We start from the raw sequence: 21,903 nt of genomic DNA on the forward strand, positions 1-21,903 counted from the left end.
GAAAAACTCGCATTGCCAGTTTTTACGATTGCGTGGGAAACGCAGCGCAAGTCGATCGATACAAGAGCGGTAGGTCCCTCAGTAGCATTAGCTGCATCAGTAGTTCTTTACGAAGCTGCCCTTGCCCACCAATAGGTACTGCTGCAGCCAATAAAGCATTGCATTAGGCAGGCATCATTTACTCCATAAATAAGATTGATAAGACACTGATGTGGCGCAGAGGCCCGTGGAGTGTGTACTGAGTCTTGGTCTTGGAAAATGCACCAGCTATTAGCCCTCGGGTAGCTCACTGCGGCGTTGTTGTTAGCATCGCGCACGTGCTGCACTTTCTGTGTACTGTGTCGTGGTAAACGCGCTAGCTATTAGCCCTCCTATAGCTCGCTGCGGCGTTACTGTTAGCATCGCGCGCGCGCTGCACTTTCCGTGTACTGTGTCGTGGTAAACGCGCTAGCTATTAGCCATCACTGAGTCTTGGTAAACGCGCTACCTATTAGCCCTCGTATAGCTCGCTGCGGCGTTACCGCTAGCATCGCGCGCGTGCTGCACTCTCCCTCCAAACGAATGAGTGCTGATGTACCAAACGGGCCTGGCGGTGCTCAAAGGGGGCTTTCAGCTGTGTCCTTGGCAGCGAGCGTGAGGGGCTGTCAGGGCTGAAAGGACCCCCATTCAGAGCGCCACTGGCAGGGTCCCCGACAAAAAAGCTGGAAAGCTCTTGGAGCTGCTTTTTGGCCGGGGGGGGGGGGGGGGGGGGGGGGGGTTTTGAGCGTCCTTTTTTCCACGCGTCCGCGGAAAAACCGTAAATAATACCTGGGCGAATCGCGGCTACGGAAATGAACGCTCCGGTCGCGGAATCCGGCGAGCGACCGTCGTCTCTGGCCGCCCCCCCCCCGGGTATGAATATTAATGAATCCTTTTCCAGGTCAGAGCTAATGACAAAGAAAATTCCCTAATAAAAACTTGATGTGACGGGCAATGACCCAGCGGGTCACCTGAGACAGTGAAAGTTAATAGTGTGCCATGGTGTGCGCGGGTGGGTGGGGTGGGGGGCGAGGGGGGGAGGTAGGTGATTAGAGGAGCCGTTGGCTCAGAACCTAATCCAGTCTCTCTTTCGCGCTGAGAGGCGCGACCACCCGTGCGCTCGCTCTCGGGGCCCTGGCAGCCCGCTGCTCGCCGGAAGGTTCCGGTTATGCCGATGAGCGGTGCGGTGCCAAATGGACGCCGGGCCCGGGCCGCTTGGAGGGGCCTCTCAGTAGCACTTAAGGAGAATTACCCTCTCGCGCGCTCGCCGCACGCCTGGCTGTCACGCCTCAAGGTCATCATCCATCTTTCTTCTCCGAGTACATAATGAAGCGGTGAGCGGCCATTTTGAACCGCATGCATTATGCCATTTCTTTTTTTTTCTTTTTTTTTTAAATTCTAAGCATAGCTTTCCAGTGTAGGCCCCTTGCACTGTTTATGCATCGATTCCCTTTGCATTGTTAGATTCGCACGTGGATTGCATCTATATTTTGCAGCTTTAATATGGTTTAATATATAATCGACAGTGTTGTCATAATGTTTTACAAAGTGTAGTCGTGTAGTTGCTTTTGTCCTTTACCGTGCTGTACACGCCTAATCGGATTACGGCCTTGCGATTGGCTGGCGGTGACGTCATTGCCAGTCCCCCCCGTTCACCTGTGTGCAAAAATAAAGTAGGGCAATAAAGATGGCAACTGACATCAATGTTAATGTGGGCTGTGTGCGGTAATTAAAATGCACATGAAAACGATGCTTCCCGTGGGAGGCGCCGTAATGGTATAAACAATGGATTCTGATGTATTTAATTGTCTAAAATCCTTCCATTAATCTTTAATTAAGCTAGCATCTGCTTCTCGCCCCCTAAATGCTGAGGTATAGGAAGGGGGTGCAGATGGGGATCCTTGCCTCTGAATAAATCAATGGAGAAAAACAAAGGAGAAAATATGAAATTGTGCCCCCCCCTCCCCTCACTTCCCCCCCACACACACCCCACACACCCCACACACCCCACACCCCTGTCTTTGCTACAGAGGCTGCCTGCCCCGAGGTGCTGTTCTTCCCCCCTCTCGCTGAAATAGCATGCGGAGCCGCCTCATTGGTTTTAGATATTAAGTTTGGTGCTTAGAGCCCCGGTTGGAGCTTGTGTAACAAATGGGTTCTACCTGCTGCTAAAAAGCAGAGCAGAGCGCCGCCCCCCTCCACCGCCCCTCGCCCCCTCACCCCGCCCGCGCCCGCGCCAGCGCCAGCCTCTGAGAGCAGCTGAACGGAGTGCCCCGTGGCACCATCTGTCTGTGCCAAGCTCCACTCCAGGGCTCCGGCGGCACATCTGCCGGGGAAGAGCTGCTCGGCTGACAAGTTATTTTAAAGAGCCTCTCCCCCGAGCCGGGAAGGGGGTGGGGGGCTGCTTAACCCGTGGCATTCCGCCCCGTCCTACCACCCCACCCCCCCCCTCCTCCCCTTCCCCAAACTCTCCCGTTCCCTGAGCATTCTGAGAATATTGCGAATTCAAATTGAGGTCTTCTAAGACACAGAGAGGTTGGCTGTTACTGCTGTTATTTTTTATTTATGCTGGTTTTATATTTAAACGTCAACGGTTGAATGTAGAAGTATTGGGACATTCAAACAATTTCTTTTTTTTGGTTTGGTTTTGTACTTCAGTAGTGTACTAAATGGGCTGTAATTCCTACACACGTCACCTGACGTGGATGTAAGTACCCTCAAATTGAAGCTTGACTGTCTGCTCTTTAACCTCACGGTCGTAGTTTTATTTCAAATCCAGCGTGCTGGAGTACGGAGCCAAAACTACAAAAATCGCGTCGCCGCCCCAGCTCTTTTATATACACAACTGCGCACGCACCCCAACGCGCATCTGAAGCTTTATTTTTGTTACAATGGGTCCAACGGTCGGTGCACGGGAGGGATAAAACCTCAAAGAATGTGCATAATGTTGCACTGGCGGGCATTAAAACCAGAAGGCCGGGACTATAAAGGCCTTATTATTTTATGGAATGTTCTTTCTCCCCCCCGCCTCTCCGCCTCTCCGCCCCTCCTCCCTTTTCAGTTCCAATGGCTGGAATATCACATTAGCGGTCAGAATTAATGTTGTCTGGATAAAGTTTTACATCTGAAAGGAAATTGCCTTCAGATGTCGGGGCCCGCTGCAATTGGATAGGGGCGGCGCCGGACCTGCCCCGGTTATATTCGGCTAGACGGCGGGGGCCAACCGACGGACCCCGCGCGGCCCCTCCCCTCGATGGCCAGCTCTTTGGCCGGCGAATGAGACGTTTGCCTTATGTCGCTGCGCGCGATTGGCCGATCCCCCCTCCGGCTAACTCTGTTTTTTTTTTCTTTTCTTTTTTTTTTTTTTCTCTCCCCCCTCTGCTACATAAAATGGCAGCCAAACATCAAACAGATGCTGCGAGGATTAGACATTGATGTCATCGCTCTGGAACCTTTGACTTTCTTAATGAATAACTTGAACTCGCGCAGCTGAAAACACTTTGGGCCCGAGAAAGCATGACAGCATCGGCCACTAGGGCTTTGGGCCGCGCTGATAGTTATGGCAACCTGGCCTCATTGTAGTTTAACACAATGTGACTTTACCCGACGCGGTTGTGTTTCGTCATTTAGATAGCCGCGCGTAATGGACTGGGCCCTTGTAAGTGCGCTTTTGGCTTAACGCTGTGGTGCCTGGCTTTGGCTGGAATGGACCTTAGCTTGCAAACTGACTGGAAGATGGATTGCACTGTGTTCAGTAGCTGGCAATTGAATACCTCGTTTGTTTTCAGATCATTGCAGAAAGAGGATAATCAGATGTCAGGTTTCCACTGGCCATAACTCTTTTTAATGATATATTATATGCATAAATATATTAGAAATATTTTTAAAATATATTCTTATATCCTTCCACAGCGCATGCATGCTAGTCACGCACGCACACACCCACCCACACATACACACGCACACACATACATACACATGCATGCATGCACGCGCACACACACATGCACATACACGCACACATACACGCATGCGCATACACACACACATACACGCATACACTCTCTCTCACACACATGCACACACACACACACACACACATACACACTCACACATACACACGCACACACACACACACACACACACACACACTTTCTCTCACACACACACACATACACTTTCACCCCCACACACACACACACACACATACACACACACACACGCACACATACACTTTCACCCCCACACACACACACACACACACTCACACACTCTCTCTCACACCCAGAGCAGTAGAACTCGCAGGTCCCACCCCGCAGAGGGGACGTGAGAATCTGCACGGCTCACACAGAGAGCCGATACCCAGTAAATTTCCTTTATTTATCTTCTTTTTTTTTTTTTTTATAACGTGCCAAGACGGGCCCGGCGGTAGGCCCGCCGAGCGCCATATTCTATTTCGCGTGTGAGGGGGCTCAGGCCCAGCAGGGCCCCCGGGCCCCCGCCAATCGGGGGCCCCCACGATCGGGGGCCCCCGAGCGCCGCTGGAGGAGCCGCGGGCACCGGGATGGCAATCAAGGCTTGATTTGCCAACACATTTCCAATGATTAAAATGTAATTAGCACAACCGAGCGCCTCCTCCCCAGCTAATCTCGCCGCACGCTGTGCCGGGCAGCCGGCCGGCTGCGCCGGGGCCCAGCGGCAGATGGAAGAGCAGGCAGCGGGAGGGGAAAGCCATTTTGCCGCGCGACTGTTTGCATCAGAAAACCATCAGGACGCGCAGCTTCCCAGAAAGCTCTCTCCGCCGCGGCGCGCCGAATTGGCGGCTGTCGGGGGCTGACCCTGGCAATGGCTGCCATCCTTCAAACCGCCCCCCCCCTACCCCCACATTCCCCTCCCAACCCCCCCCACAGGCAGGCAGTCATCTTCCTTAACTCGTTCGCTGGTCCTGGAGCCCCATGCCTCCATCCCCACCCCCCCCCCCCCCCCCCCCCCGTGGTCGAACACCCGCGGTTCTCCGTGCCGCGGCAGCTCCATATTAATCGCCGCACTCAGATGCCAGCCAAAGTCTTTTTTTTTTTTGTTTGTTTTTGACGAGTAGCCATAGCCTGACCCGAGTAGCCTCATCCACCGACTGTGGCCAAGAAAAAACGGGCGTGGGGCCGGGGGGGGTCAGCTTTTAAAAACAAGATAAAACATGTTCAAGCAATTTAGTATGTGACAACAACCATTACAGAAAAGTCTTGAGTCGTTTTAAAATTCTGTTTATGTAGGCGGTAATTACACTCGGAATGTGAATCCTGACATCAAATTAAAAGCAAACTGTTCGGCATGTTTTCTGAAATATGATTTTCCATGTTATTTCCAGATTGTGTCAACAACTGAAAACAGCGCACAGCGCTTTCAAACGTTTCAATCTCGGAATTGTCTGCTGTGTGCCCAAGTTTGGGTTGAGCATTGTTTGGATGCCCTGCATGCATTTCCATTTGATGTGGGCACTCTGAAGACAATCGTTTTTGTATCGGCTCAGTGGAGACGGAAGAATTCCCACTGCCCAGGACTACCACACAGCTGAATTATTTAAACCCTCAAGAGCGTTTTTCGTCTGTTGGGCCGATATTGTTCTCAGCTGGATAGTCTTCAAACAAGAGTCATTTCCACCGACGCGGAAGAGGCTAAACAAAATCATTGATGTTTGGACGTATTGTAGGGAAATTTGCAACCGCACTCGACCCAGGGGGCTATGGGGCGGACGGGCAATTAGGACGGCTCAAAATGGCTTCCAATATCAACAGCCCTCAGCGTTGAACGCGATGTTTGACTTTCCGCCATTACGTATGCTAAATACCGCGGTTTGGATGTGCGCTGCAAAAGGGCCTTTTTTTAAAATACGCTGGGCTTGGGGTAATGTATCTGTTTCACTGTCAGGTGCCCCTCCCCCTGCCCAGCCTCCTGTGGATTAACGATGTCCGTATTTAGCATTGTTACAATAAATAACCGTTTGCTGAGCGCGACGTTGCCTGTCAGGCCCAGGCTAGTTTCGACGAAGGCCTCGTTCGCGTTTCAAAAGTCAACTGCCGCTAGTCCCTGCCTTTCCTTGCCGTAATTGTTTCTGACATGTTTTTGTGTTTTCCTTTTTCTTTTTTAACGTTCGCCACGCAGATTTCCGTGACTCGGTTTTCCATTTCAGGACAGGGTCAAGAAAAAAAAAAAACGCAATAAAAAACAGACAAATGCAGACGTAAACAAACGTTTTTCGAACAGACGCGACATCGTCAGGGAAGCCCGCGCCGCGCTATTCTCCCCGGTGCTCCCGCTCGAAGCTGCGGCCGACGCCGGCGGCGAGAGACGGGAGAAACCCGCTCCCCCAGGACAGCCCGAATTGATTCAAATTGACTTTTTTTTTCCCATCCCCTGCTTGGAGCCGACCCACGCTGTGACAGAGAACACGTCCCCGGGGAGACCGGCCAGGCCTGGCTGGGGCGCAGCCCGAGGATCCGAGCCCAGCTCCGCGCGCCGTGCGCATAAGGAGCTGATTAGCGAACATAGCCTTAATAACAGAGAGTTTGGGGGGGGTCAGAGGCTTGTCATTTCCGTAACCCCCCTAACCCCATAATGCCATAATCAAAACCACAAGCCCGCTATCTGCGCCACACTTCACAGATGCCTTGTGAATATGGAACCGCTGGGCTGGAGGTGGGAGGTGGGGGGGGGGTTAGGTATCTGGCAAGGCTCATTTCCGTTTAATTGGTCCGTGTTGGTCCTTCGTCCCAGATGCATTTGAGACGTGTAAGAGACTTGGCCCGGGTATTTTTTCACCTGCTTCTAATTCGGCAAATGAGCAACTGGAAGTGTTTTAATATGTGCCGATCGCTCGGCGTTTCCTCCGAGGCCAACGATGCAGAGTTTAAAGAGAAGTCGGTAACTCCCTTAGCACGAAACCCTGGAATTCATCACGAAACCCTGGAAATTAGCACGAAACCCTGGAAATTAGCACGAAACCCTGGAAATTAGCATGAAACCCTAGAAATCAGCACGAAACCCTGGAAATTAGCACGAAACCCTGGAATTCATCACGAAACCCTGGAATTCATCACGAAACCCTGGAAATTAGCACAGAACCCTGGAAATTAGCACGAAACCTTGGAAATTAGCACGAAACCCTGAAAATTAGCACGGAACCCTGAAAATTAGCACGGCACGCTACGCCATCGCCGAGCCGCCATCTCTCCGCCGACGGCGCCATGACGCCCTACCCCCCTCCCTCTCTCCCCCTCCTCCCCCTGTTATTATTTGTCGTTTTTTCCCGCGGAGCGCGACGTTCATGAACGAGGCTGGTTTCTCTGCTTTTAAGGACGTACAAATTGCTTGCCCTTGCCTGTCAAGCGTGATCTTTGGATTTTACGCAGCCCATTATGAAGCCGTTTTCTTTTTTTCTTCCTCCCCCTTTTCTTTTTTTCCCTTTTTTTTTTTAAACCGCAGGAAAAAAAAAATTTGCATACCCTCTTTTCTGGAAAAGTAATGACAGCAATTTCTCTCTCTCTCTCTCTCTCCCCGCCGGCTCGGTGAGTGTCTCATTTAGTGACACCTGCAGAAGCGACAGGCGCGGCGATGAGAAGTGAAAGAGAGCAGTTGATTAAATCATCATCAAGTCGGGCTGCAGAAAGTCAATTCTGCTCGCCGTCTGCAGTGATATCCTTTTATCTTAAAGTAATGGGCTGTGGCACTCCCCGCGCCGGGTAATGCGATGAGTTCTATTAGCGCGTTCCATTTGCCTCACAAGCAAGGGCGAGTCATTCCGTGCGCTTATATCTCGGCAATCAAAGCAATTGGCTGCATAGGCAGGGAAGTGAGGGGTGGGGGGTTGGGGGGTGGTGTGGGTGTGTGGGGGTGTGTGGGGGTGGGTAGGATGGCTGGGGGTGTTTTTTATGGATCACAACACAGTGGAAAAAATAAATTCTCTCATTATTTTAACTCCTCGCCTGCCGAGCCCTGCTCCAGCGGCTCGGTGGTGCATGCCGGAGGATGTGCGTCTCACAGTGCATTACAGCACCGGCTACTGCTGCTACTGGGGCTTAAATACATACCATAATATGCACCTTAATGCTTAATGCTGTTCACCCTCCGCTATGTGATTAACTGAAATATACATAAATATATATTTGTATGCATATGAGTGTGTGTTTGTAGGTGTGTGTGTGTCTATATTCATGTTTACCAACCTTGAGAGGACACGTTTCCTGCAGGATTTTACATATGTGTGTTTCCTGCTTGCCAATTTTTTTGAGTGTGTGTCGAAAGAACGGGCCTTTCATGCACAACTTTGGCTGCTGCCTCTTTTTTTTTTTTTGCACGGTGTATTAAAAGAGAGGGAAGCAATGGCGCAGAAGGAGAAAATGGAAGCGAGAAACGGGGCAGAGATGGAGAGAGAGAGAGAGAGAGAGAGGGGAGAGAGAGAGAGAGAGAGAAGTGTTTGCTCAGTGCGTTTATTGCCTTTGCATAATTTATGAGCTGCTGGAGCTGACCATCATTGGTCTCTTCCAGGGGCGGGCTCAGGGGGGCTGCTGGGACAGAGCTGTAAATTGGATGGCGCGCTCCTGCTGAGCTCACAGCCCCGGTCCGCGGGTCAGGCGGGGGGGGGGGGGGGGGGGGGAACTCGCCGCCAGAAATCCAGCCTCTACCTTTGAGCTCTGTGGGGCCCCAGCTCACCAAAGGCTTAGGGCCGCGGCGATGATGGCCCAACTCCCAGCACTGCCAATCACAGCGAGCCGGCGGAGGCGGGGTACCCCCGCCCCGCCCCCGCCCGCCCCCCCCCCCCCCCCCCCCCCCCCCCCCACACACACACTTTAATCGCCCCAGCCCGTGCACCGCCTTCATTACCGACTCCACTGCTTCCTGGTCCTTGGCCATATGCGCAACTTTGAGCCCCGCTGGTCATCCAGCAATGCGGTAATTAGTTGATAAAGAATTAAGTGGACCTTGAAATTGAAATTGGGAAGAATAACTGTAACCCAGCCTTTCATTATTATTTTTCTCTTTTTTTTTCCTTTTCCTTTTTTTTTGTTCAAAGACCCCAGTCCTCTTCTCTTTTTTTTTCTCCAACCGCTAAAAAACCTTGCAGCCATATTCTACAGCTAATTGTGTCTGAGATTATCATGTATTCTGGAATCAGCATTTTTTTTCCCCCTAACTGAAGCCAAGAATTTGGTTTAGTATGTGTTTTTAATAATACTTCTGGTATGGATGGTTATATATAATTTCTGCATTCAGTGGAAATCAGAGTCTTTAAATGTCATGTATGGCTGGAAATATCTTATATTCCTATGCTAATATTTAATATTTCTGCATAAATTGGTTTTAAAGAGGCATTGCCAATGTGCTCTTTATGGTTATAAAAACCATATGGGCGTTATAATACATCTCATGATGTCGGGAATATAATTTTTTTTTTAAGTAAAATTCATGTTTTTGATCTTTGTTCGAAAGGTTTGACACAATGTGCTGTGAATTAGCTGGGCTGAATGAGATCCTATATGTGAATTATTTGAATCATATTCAAAAAGAAGCAATTATATTCCGTCTTTTGTCTTGTTCTGATTAAGAATAATAAGAAAGGAGATTCTGAACTTGCTTTTGTGATCTCTTTCAGTGTGACAGCGAGAGCGATCAAGAAGACAAGGTAGGAATCTTTTGAGTGTTTCATTTTGCTATTGTACTGTATCTTAAAGCAAGTTACATAAGTATGTCCGTTTTAATCAGTGTGGTTTTTGGGAGAATCCAATATTAGACTTGCATTAAGTGTGAATTTCTGTTCTAATTACAATTAAACATCTACTTAATAACTGTGAGAACTCCATAATTAACTGAACATTAATTATGAATGACTAAACGGCATGAAAATTTTAAATGGAACCCTTATGAGCCGCAAATGATCTTTTCATATATATGTAGTCTGCCGACACAGTAATGAACCAACACAATTAAAAAAGAGCCTTTATGCAGTGTTCGTTACGCCCTTCACCTTACGGTACCTATCACTACAACTTATTCTTCTTTAGCTTTTATTTTGATAAAATTTTTGAAGGTATTATTGTGAATCCATATACTGATAAGAAGTATATAAGTAATTGAAGCTTCTAATTTCAGATTTTGTCTTTCGGTGCTTCATATAGTTGTCTTTCTGTGTATTTCCACCATATAAGGCCATGTTTACCTACTTAAGGTCGTCTGAAAGCCATTCTTCACCTCTGAAGTTGGTGTTATACACAGTCTGTATAACCCACGCAATGGGTTCCCAGAGCTCAGCAGCAAGACCATGAGATCCATGCAACTTCCCCCCCCCCCCCCCCCCCCCCCCCCCCCCCCATTGAGAATGAATATCATCTCGGGGGCGAGCGGATCGAAAGTGCGCTATTTGTCCATTGTGAAACGAGGTGGTCGCCGCGGTGTTGTGATTGCGCCGGTCGTGGCGATATGTCGTTAACGGTAAGTGCTCGCAATTACGCCGAATCGGAAGACCCCCGGATAAGAACGCCCACGCCATCGGGGCGGCGGCGTCCCGCGTTCCTCGACCGATTCCCCCGCGATCCTTTTGTGTTCGCGGAGCCCGGTCCGGCGTGCATTGTGGGGCCGCGGTTAGCCCCCGTTAAGGAGCCGAGCGGGGCGGGGCCCCGACGCCGAAGCCCGTTAGCGGGGGAGGTCGGGATAGCGTCGCTCTGCGCGTATATTCGGCGCTGTCCTCCCGGCTGTGCCTCCGGAGGGATCCTGTTCAGGTTCCCTTCCCCATCTCGGGCAAGCCCTCAAAACGCTGCATAGTGGTCCTTTAAATGACTGAAACTATTTCACTTCTTATTTGCGTCAGCAAACCCATCCCCCCCATCACTGCCCATTTTTGCACACCCACGAATGCTTTAGACTTGTCTACTGGTTTAAAAAAAACTATCAAGTTTTACATGTGTAGGACAAAGAAACCAAAGAGATTAAATAATAACATTGGTATAAAGATGGTGGTTTGTGGATTTTTAATATATGTACCTTGTTTGAAACACTGCTAGTTTTCAGGAATCATTGCCACACTGTATTTTTGACACACTGGCTTTTTCACCATGGTTCTCTACTTGAATACTGATTAATTAAAACATGCAAGTGTTTGTTTTTAGTGGTAAAGTATCTGTGAAACAGCTGTTTCCTTTGTCTATTTGGTGTTCCCCTTAAGATAGTCAGTATGTTTAGCCAAATGAGTTTGATTCAGACAGTTGTCACACACAACGTTCACGTTGCCACCAAAACAGTCATTTCCTGAATACTATCGTCCCCTGTGACTTGCATTGTTGTTTTGTCCTTCCAGGAAAAGAAAAGGAGTTTAGTTTCACAACCAGTGTCTTATTACTGCACATCATGTTTTCAGTACATTTATTACTTAAAAAAAAAAAAAAAAAAAGTCAGTTACCTGTTCAAAATTGCATGATATGCCACCACGGCACATAAATTCCTCATGAAATTCTCCTCAGTATTTTTGTTGTTCTATGGGTTGCAACACTAGGCATGTTTTCATAACAAATTTAGATTACAATGTGCGACCATACTTTGTTTTGGCATTATAATGTGATAAGCTCATTGGCCGATTAAATTCTGTCTATTGGAATAGTCAAGGCCAAAGCAGTAGTTGAATCAAAGGAAAATGGCGCTAGATTTGGATGATACTGTGTAGCATTATAAAAATACCATTTGTCAAATGTGGTTTAATTATTCAAAAGGGGGAAAAAAAACTATCCTGTGCATTTGCAGTCATTTCGACTTTGTTATTTCACACAGTCTGTTATCTTATTTTTGATTCATCAGTGATCTATGAGAGGAAGGACAGATCCATCAGTGATCTATCAGAGGGGACACTATGATGTTTCCTAGAATTGCAAAACAGGTTTGTCTTCCTGGTGACCTTGTGGCTTCAATTAAAATACAGTATTTAGTTCGCTTCATTCTGAGTTAGTGGAGTCCCTCCAGCACGTCGCCATATCGCGTTACACTCGTCATGGAAACCATTCGCTGTTTCCATGGAGCACGAAGGCGCGTGTCCCAAAAAAAAAAACGGTTGTTGCCTAATCCCCGGCGTTTTGCTAGCGGGCTGCACGATAGCCGTGATTTACACGGCGTCTCGCGTGTTTCGAAACCCGCTGAAGTTGATGAATGAGTTGTAAAAGTTAAACAGTGACATTATATTAAATAAACATTAGCCGCGGAGCGCGGTTTTGGCGGCGCCCGCGTTGGACCCAGCTCGGCGGAATGAAACGCGCTCGCTCTCTTCCCTCTCCTCTATCTGTCCCTCGCAGGCGGGGGCGGCGTTCATTTGAATTCAGAGCGCGCGGTCTATTATAGGGAGGAGGGGACACCATCACTTTAACAGGTCAAGCGTATTCAGATGAGGACAAATGTTGCTCATTTGATTTCCTTAAAATCAGGAAATGGAAAAAAGCGCCCTCCGGAGAAATCACGTTCTGCCTGGTTTAGAGACAGGGCTCAGGCGCGTAGCAGAGATAAGAGCAGGCTCGTCCGCCAAATTTTTTATTTTTTTCCTCCTCACCGCCTCCCCCCCCCCTCCCCTTCCCTTCCCCTCTATCTCTGAAGGACGGTCAGGACTGTCACCGCGCCGAACGCGCGCGTTATCGCCGCCATTTTAAACCATGTGACCTGTGGGACGGAACACACACCGCCATGACGCGATAACGGACCGGTGGGGGACGGAGAGAACGCTGTCCGTGCATAACGCCCCGCGTGTTTCCGTTATTACCGCTGCGGTCGTTTGCCTCATCGCCGCCATCACGCACGTTTTCTTTTAGCGACGCGCTAGACCGTCTCCACGCGTCAAATTTCCCCAAGACCACAGAGGGGAAGAAAAAGAGAGACACGATATCCGGGCAGAATTGTCGATTCTGCCGCCAGTATAAGCCGTGGGACGCCCGCCATGGGGAGAAATGTAATTAAAGTGTAAGAGGAGAGCGCCCACACCAGTAGATGGGTCTGTAGTGTTTGAAAGTCCCAACGGTTTTTTTTTTTTTTTTTTTAAACACAGAGCAGCACAGAGATTTGTGAAACGGTACAGCCCGTACTCGTACTCATCACAGAGCACGGTCTGTTCCAGTTGGGCTCGGGTTCCGCCGAAATCTCCACGGTACGTGGTTTGGCAGCAGCGGCGGCGGCGCGCGGGCGAAGAACGCTCTCCCGAGCCAAGCCTAATAAAGCTATGGCACGGGCCGGCTCTCCCCGATTCCGTCGCCCGCCGAGAAGCCTCTGGCCTCCGCTGTGTGCCCGTAGAACCCTGTCTGTTTTTTCCGCGTGGAAATCCTCAGGATCAGGTGGCGTTTTCATTAGCGCTAACAGGTAGGATTTGCCATTCGTTTGGACCGACTTTGAATCCGATTAACGCGGCGGAATTACTGGCAGCCGCCCCCCCCCACCCCCCCACCCCCCCCCCCCCCCAGCTGAGAGGGACGGATTCCACGTCCTGAGGTGCCTTTGAAGAGCAGGTGCCAGGATCCAGTAACAGTGCCGCGGTAAACGCCAAACCGGTTCTGCACATCTGAGATCGTTCACGGAGGCGGTCGTACGAAAGGACTGCGAACGCCTTTCAGTCTGTTAGACGTTTGTTGGCGCGTTCATGCAGTTAGTTTCCTCAATTATTTAAGCGGGTCCACCAAGAAAATAAGGTTCTGCTTATTATCTTGGGTATTAAAAAAAAAAAAAAATCTTTTTTTTTTCTTGCTTTGTTTGATAACAGAATTGCTTTGTGCGTGCTCAGTTGTTGTTCATGCCGGTTTGTATTCTCTCACTGCTGAAATATTAAAGCAAAGATGGGCGAGGGCCTTTGAAAAAGGGAACATCAGAACAGAAATCTCGCTGCGGTTTCTCGTGATCCGCGCATTCAGACCAAATGACTGTTGATGAAGGCGGCTGAACACAAAACGCCAACCGTCGAACGGAAACGGATGGCGCCGGTTTAGCACGCTAGCATTGAGAACCCAATTACGGCGCCGGTTTAGCACGCTAGCATTGAGAACCCAATTACGGCGCCGGTTTAGCACGCTAGCATTTTTCCCAATTACGGGGAGCTACAAAGTGGTGCTTGAGGAATACCGCGTCCGGTCCGGAATTATCTGCAGGCGAGGTTGCACAAACATTCTTCATGAACGTTACTTCAAGGCCCAAAGCCTTTTAGATATGGATTTTTTTTTTCTTCGATGTGCCACTTGCTTTGTAAGCTCCCATTTATACCTGAATGTGAATAAGAAGTAATTACAGTGACTCACTGAGGCTGATTAAAGAAAAAAAAAATATACCGTCTGAAATAGCATTTATCTCTTTTGTGGCGATGTGATTAAAAAATACCCTTGTCGTCGAGCATCTTGTTTCAGCCCCTGCCGCCGAGGTCATGTGCTGCTTAAGTGTGTCTTTATTCCGGTTCAAATGTGGGTCTTTCAAGAGCGGATAAATACACGGCGCATTCATTTGGAATACTGATTTACTTTTTGTAAAATGGCGCGGTGTGTTCACACACACGCACACACACACGTAGCCGCCGTCGTCGCCCGTCGGAAGCGAGCGTATCTGGGCGGTGCTCCAGCGGCGCCGGGGAAGAAGAACGTGTTTGTCCTTGACACGAAATAATGATCTGAAGTAGTAATGCATTGCCGAGATGTTTTCCATGTTTACCCTCAGGCAATTATGAGAGAAGAGGGAAGTGTTCCTCCATCATTCGCCTCTGCATATAAAACGCCTTCTCTCTCTCTCTCCCCCCGGAGGGGGCCGGGGAGCGGAGGGGGGGGGGGGGGGGAGGGGCGGGGCAGTAAAACCCGGAGCGCGGCTCGTCGGCGTTAAAAGATTACGCGCGTCGCCCCTTTAAAGGGGGAGAGAGCGCGGTGTTTACGGGCTTGAGTGCGCGCTCGCTAGGCCGAGGCGGGGAGCTGATTGCACCAGAGCGCCCTGTCAGCCAATGATTTGTCACGTACTTTATCATCTCTGTCACTCCGCCGGAGCGTTGTCATAGGTAACATATCACCCCCCCCACCCCACCCCACCACCCCCCCACCCCCGCCGCCCCTTCTCTGCTTTGTACCCGTCGCGTGTAGAAAATTTGTATTTACTTTGGGAGCGTAATTTGTTCCTCTCTGGATAATGTGACCCTTAGCGGAGCCGGATCACGGGTTAGTTGAAGTGATATTTTCCGGTAATGGTAGTCGTACATCACCGCTGTCAGCTCGGGTTAGGAGGCAAGCACATTACAGCTCCATTTTAGCACCGCAGGCATCTGGGATTATTTGCCATAACCGAGTATGACATGACCGCTCTGCGGAGTGCATTAAAATTTTACTAGCTGCTGCTCCGGCGTGTCCCCCCCCCCCGCTCGGCTCGCCGAACCCCGGCTTCCAGCTGCCACCGTGATGGATGCCTCCGGGTCCCTCGCATCCCTCACCGGGGTTAGCCGGTGTCAGGGACCTTACACGGGCACTCTCCGTCCCCAGAAGGGCGAATCCCCCCCCCCCTGGCCCGAGTGGCTCAGGGTTAGCTGACCAGGCACCGCGGAGCGCTCCAACCTGAATTCGGAAAAGGGAAAAGCAGGCCGCGATTTTTCTGCTAAACGAGTTTGCCGCAGAAAGGAGAATCGGAAAGCGATCGCTGCTTGACTTCCCCCCCCCCTCGGAGCGATCTTCACGCAGGACGACGAATCGGGAAAAAAACATCCCTGACACAGACGATTCGGGACACGTTCAAAGAAAAAAAAATACTTTTCTTATATTTTTCTCTTTTTTTTTCTTTCTCCCCCCCTCATCCTCCTCATCCTCCTCCTCCTCCTCTTGCTCCGCCGCGGATGCTGATTACCGAGAACCCGGAACGTTCTCCGCCGACAATGCGCCACAATTATTTTGGAGCGGGGGGTCACGGCGTAGAACGCCCCCTGCTCTGTTGACGGATCGTCACCTTGCTGTTTTCCGTAATCAGCGCGGGTGCTGGAGGTCGGGCTAGCAGGCGTTAGCTCGTTAGCGGCCCTTAGATGGGAAATTAATGCGACGACCTGAAGCCTGGCAGATTGCGGCGACCCCGCGGGGCGGCGGGCGAATGAACGGACGCTGGGGCGCTATCGTCCGCCAGCGCCCTCCTCTGTGACCCCCTCCCCGCCCCCCCCTCCGCCCTCCGGGCCTCGCCCCGCGCCACCCCGCCGCTCCCGGTGCCAGGGCGGAGGCGCGCGCGAGGAGAAGGTCACGCAGCTCGGGGGCCATTTTCCCTTTCGAGTGACACGCCGCTAATTAAATGCAGCCGCCGAAATTGACGGCCATATTTTTGCGGCAGTTTTTTTTTTTTTCTGGCCGAAGGCCTAAACAAGTTGACGCGGCCATCGCCTGGCAACAGAATTGGGTTTTCTTTTTCTTTTTTTTTTTAATGCCAAACCGCAATTTCACTTCACGAGCATCCTAGATTTGATATGCTTCTTTTCCCCATCTGCCACGAATATGTTTTGTAAATTGTAGCGTTATTTCTGTTGTGATTTATAGGATTGGTACAGTTTAATGGGGCTTGTCCTTCAGCTCATTTTATGAAACATTACATCTGTCAAGATTTGTCTTGTGGATACCCGTGTTCTGTGCTTATTATTGCTTGTTCTTTCCGCTGAAAATAATACCCTAGACTCGTTCGCCACGTGACTACGCCCGAGTTCGGTTGCATTGTATAAAGACACACGCACCGCAAATGGGATGCGGGCTCTCCCACACGCTGGCGACCCTGAGCGAGCGTTTAGCCTCCAGCCACTGTCACTGTAATGGGAGGTGGAGTGGCAGAGGCCTGCCCTGGAGCTAAACCCTGCCAGCCTGCCTGCCTGCCTGCCTGCCTGCCAGCCTGCCTGCCTGCCTGCTCGCCCTTCCCTCCGCGGCGGCCCACGTAGCCCGGCGAGGCTCCGGTCCCTGCCCTCGCCCAAACAGGCGGAGCCTCGTTCTGTCACTGCTGCGTTACCCGGATGCTAACACGCTAGGTTTGGGTCTGGAGCAGTCACTGTCACTGACAGGGTTGGTCCTCACCTAGGCTACACGAGCGCACGATTTGTGGTTCTGCAGAGATTTCACGCCGGAACAGTCCGTCCCCCGCCCCACAGGAAGGGGCTAGCGGGAGCGCCGTTGAGGTCGTGTTGGGGACGGGGGTACAGGAGGCCTTCCTCCACAGGGGGCGCACAGGCAAGTCCTGGCGCCCGTCCAAACTGCCCTGGGAGAACCCGCAGCTCCCAACGCGGCCACCCGACCCTCCCGGCCGCGTTTTCGCGACCGAAGAACCCCTCGAACCCGGCCCCGGTGAGCCCGGAGCCCCGCCTCCTCCGCGCCCGGCGTAGCGCCTTGGCTCAAACGGTCTCTAAACGATCTCGCCTCGCCTCGTGCGGTTGGACCCGCCCGCTCGGCCACGCCCCCGTACTCACGGCTCTCTGCCGGCGCCGTCAGCGGAGGCGATGAGCGCGTGACTTCAGTTACAGTCTCCGCCCTCCTCGGTCCCGCTTCAGGATCTCTTCGTATTCGCGGTGCCGCCGGTGCTCTCCGTGCTCCCCCCCCGCCCTCCCCATGCTGCTCCCCTCATTCCAGGCATCTCTGCAGGAAGGAGCGCTTTTTGTAATGGGTGCTGCTGGGTCTTGTAGTCTAAGGCAATGGTAGATACTGGGCTCCCTCCCACTAGTCTCCTTGTGTCTCTGCCAGTGGTAACCAGGGCCCTGTTCCTGGAGATCTACCTTCCTGTAGGTTTTCATTTCAACCCTAATTTGGTAGAACTGATTTTACTAATTGGCAGCTCAATGAAATCCGTTTAGGTGTGGAATGATGTGTGCTTTGTTGGGGTTGGAGTGAAAACGTACAGGACGGTAGATTTCCAGGAATAGGGTTGGTTACCACTGGTCTATGGTTCATCTGTTAAAAAATTTGATCCAGTGCTGCTAAAATTTCAATGCCCTTATAGCACCCTAAATGTTTTGCTATCACTGAAAGTGCAGTGTGTCCACATTAACATTAACATGATCTAGCGGACAGATATGATTAATTACTTTTTCTGTCCATGGAACATGATAAATCTGTTGTAATTAGATAGGAATTTTACACTTTATGGCTTGATACACTGATGGTATCCTCTAACACTCCCCTCCATTTTATGTTCAATTCACCAAATTGATAGCATAGCATAGTGTCCAAAGTGTCTGTTTATTAACTTCATATTGGTAGTATTTTGTGTCATTCCTTTTCTTTTTTCATTCATCAAGTAATACTTCATATGAAAATGACACCATTGGTAAATATGAGCATTCAGTTTAAAAAATGGTTACCGATTACCTAGCTAGCTGGGTCAGATAGAGTAGTAATAACTTCAGCGTAACAATAAATAAAAACATCTATTTTCTGTTCTTGTCATTTACCACAACAACCTAATGACGACATCAACTGGGAAGCGATACATGTTTAATTGCAAATATAGCCCATTTCTCAGAAGTTGTGTTTGTGTTTAAAAAATACTGTTGCTCACGTCCAACTGAATATAGACCAGACTGTCCTCATAGGTGTAAAATGTTTAGTAGTTAAGCCTTAGGTGTTTTTTTAGCAACAATTGTACTGTCCAGTAATTTACTGTTTATGTATTGTATGGCGTTCTATGATATATGAATGTGAGAAATTATTGAATGTGAGAAATTTGTGAGAACATTTCTATTTGTATCCGCTGTCTCTTGGATAGTAGTGTCTTTTATTGTCTGCAACCAAATTGTTCTGATGGCTGATATGGAAAAAAAATAATAATAATGCCTGAAGGACAATTTACGTATTGGTTTTGACAGGAGTTGTTGGAAAACGGCTGGCTTTAGGGGAGCCTTCTGATGTTATTTTGACTCTTTTGATACAAGAGTACTTGCTCCTGCCCTTCAGTGTGTGCTCGACAAGAAAAAAAGGTAATAACATGAATGCTTCAATGGGACAAGGTTGGCAAGTCCTTGAAATTAAATAAAAGAATAATATACCACAGTGAATAATGTTTCAGTGCCACCATTTCAATTCCCAGAGAAAAGGGGGAACTCGGCGGCGAAATAATTCAATAAGCACAAGGTTCATAAATATGCCGCTTGAATGCGACGTTCTCCCCTGAAATACATCTCCGGCACTTTTGACCCGGGAAAGAGAAAGCGTTCGGTTGAATCGCGTGTTTTTTTTTTTCACGCTACGAGCGTCGCCACACAAACAATAAAGTTTTACGACAAAAAAAAAAAAAAACTTAAAACAAAAAAAAAAAAACGAGATGACCTTGCCCAAGCGCGGTTGAGATTTAATCAGGGGGGGACTGGCTAAGCTTCGTAAAGCGGTCTAATTTCTGGAGGCTTGATTGCTGATGAGTTTCGTAGTCGTAGCTAATTGGCGAGAGCGGCTCTTGTCAATCCGAAACGGACCGGATAAGATCTCCTTCAGGTTCGCCGCAGAAGCTGATAAATTGCGGGGCGAAGCGGAGGCTCCAGCCGCGGCCCTCCTGTCGCACCGGAGCTCATGTTTATTTACGAGCGAGCGTTGCCGCCGGTTACTAGGCTTCAATAATGCATGCGGTCGGACCCCGGGTCCGGGGCCGGGCGGGCGGGCGTCCCTGGGAACCGGCTCCTCTCAAAAAAACTCTTGTTGTTATGGAGGTCTTCTGGTCCCCAATTTACTGTGTGGTCGGAGCGCGGTCTCTCCCCGCGGAAAGCAATTTCCCAGACACTCTTCAAGGTTAAACCCCCCCCCCCCCCCACTGCCTCCCCAGTCCCCCCCTCCCCCGCTCGCGCAGGTGCGATGTCTGTCAAGACCGGCTCACCTATGCTCGGGCCGCGCCAGCCAGCCAATTGCTCCGCAGCGAGCCGCTGGCCTCTCATTGCTCCGGCTGAACTCAGTGATTTTCTGTTGGCACTCACTGCAGAATTGAGTGTGTCCTCTTTTTTTTTTCTTTTTTCTTTTCTTTTCTTTTTTTTTCTGGGATGTTCCACCGAACACCGCTCCCTCCTGCGCTCCCTCCTCGCTTTCAACGTGTCATTTTGTTCTCAGGATCTCTAGATTGAAGTGGCACTGTTCCTGTTTTTAGATGTGTATATACAGTATTACTGTTGAAAGGAGCATTTTACCCACATTGATTTTTATATGTTCATGTTTTTTTATGTTTCACCCTTATAGTAAGCGTATTAAAATCTACCCATTCATCATCATATCTCTTTCGTGACTCATTTGTTCACATTACTTAATATGTGAGAAATGTCTGCAATTCATGGTTTGAAGTAAACAAGCAGTGCTGTTACTGTGGAGGATGCACTGAATCCCTGAATCTCATTGAGGTTGCACTGGGCCAGTTAATTAAATAGTTAAGAGCAGGGCTGCCCAACCCTGTTCCTGGAGATCTACCATCCTGTAGGTTTTCACTCCAACCTTAATAAAGCCATACCTCATTCCACAGCTACAGATCTTGTTGAGCTTCTAATTCGTAGAATCCGGTGCGCCAGATTAGGGTTGGAGTGAAAACTTACAGGACATCAGATCTCCAGGAACAGGGCTGAGCAGCCCTGGTTAAGAGGTTCCTTTTTTGAAATATATTTCAGATTTGGAGAGTCTTACTCCATTTGTGGTAGCTTTCTAAGACGGTGAATGTTGTTATAGCAGAATTAAACGAAAGAATAGCTAAAACCATTCCACTGCGTAAATATTTCTCAGTGAAGCGGCGTGGTTCTAGTGATAGGACATGGAGTTTTCAATGCACTGAGGTGTTACAGAGGTGAAGACAATGGCGGCTACTATATGAAAGTCCTTGGTATATCTACAGCTGTGTACGAATTCTAGAATATTTGTTGTTTCCATTATTTACTTTTCCTTCGTTAAGTATTCAAACGTAGTAAGGTTTCTGAGAATCTTTCTCTCCACACACGGTCAGTCGTTTGGTTCTATGAGGGTATTTTTTTGCATCTTCCTAAGTTTTTGGTCACGTAAGGTTCGTGATCTTGTTTCGATTCTTAAACGCGGGACGTCGTTTAAATGATGAGGTGCGCTGAAAAATCAGCGCACCTCATCATTTGAGGTCGCAGTGCGACCTCAATACTGTCGCAGTGCGACCGTGACGCTGCACTACGTTTTTGGACCGCGGGAGGGGTGTAAACGGTCGGATGTGTGCGACTCCAGGAGACCAGCCGGTTCCAGCCAGCGTTCTTGTTAGGGGGGACGATAATTAAGCTACCTTCCATTGTCACCGCTGGGTCAGAGAAAATCGAGTTCGGCTGTGCGTGGACCGTTCCCAAGTGGCTTATTGACAAAACACCACACACACAAAAAAAAAATTGTTGTTTGGTCGACTCGCTAATTATGTGTACAAGACATAGGTGGCCCCGAGGAAATTAAATGCAATTCCCAGCTCGACGGGTAGCTTTCCCATGGGAGCTACACGTCTCTTATTAAGCTCATTGCTTATTTATGAGGTCACCATATTGAGCCGAGACCTTACACGTCGACTGTATCCAGCTACCTCACAGGGCTCGAATAACATTAACAATAAAAAAAAAAAATGTGAACAGACAGCGCCTGGGTTCTTATCTGGCAAATTAAATGGGGAGCAGTTTATCATTACATTACCGTTATAATGGTATTTCGTTTTAATTTGCGCTGGTGGCTAATTGGGCTGTTAAATGTGAATAATCTACACATTACATTGAGTTTATTTTAAAACTTTGTCTTTGCAGAAGGAATAGGCTATGTCTCATCTTAAATATCGGTGGGGTTTTTTTAACGTTATGGTAACGTTGGAGCGCTTAAGATGATGAAGCACGTGGAATTGGGTCGACAGAGGAGCCGAATTGTGGAATTAGACGTCAGCCTTCCTCTA

The 21,903-nt window shown here is 49.4% G+C and overlaps 1 protein-coding gene across 5 annotated transcripts in view; it reads left to right on the plus strand.

Moving 5' to 3' along the window:
• Positions 1–21,903, plus strand: part of auts2a (activator of transcription and developmental regulator AUTS2 a) — a 354,802-nt gene that overhangs the window by 219,927 nt on the left and 112,972 nt on the right. For all 5 annotated transcript variants that reach the window (XM_035433313.1, XM_035433315.1, XM_035433314.1 and 2 more), the window contains one exon: positions 9,665–9,694. In XM_035433313.1, the coding sequence (XP_035289204.1) occupies positions 9,665–9,694 (30 nt within the window). The remainder of the gene's footprint in view (positions 1–9,664; positions 9,695–21,903) is intronic.

Source organism: Anguilla anguilla, chromosome 9, assembly GCF_013347855.1.
Source record: "Anguilla anguilla isolate fAngAng1 chromosome 9, fAngAng1.pri, whole genome shotgun sequence".
Classification (NCBI taxonomy): Eukaryota; Metazoa; Chordata; class Actinopteri; order Anguilliformes; family Anguillidae; genus Anguilla; species Anguilla anguilla.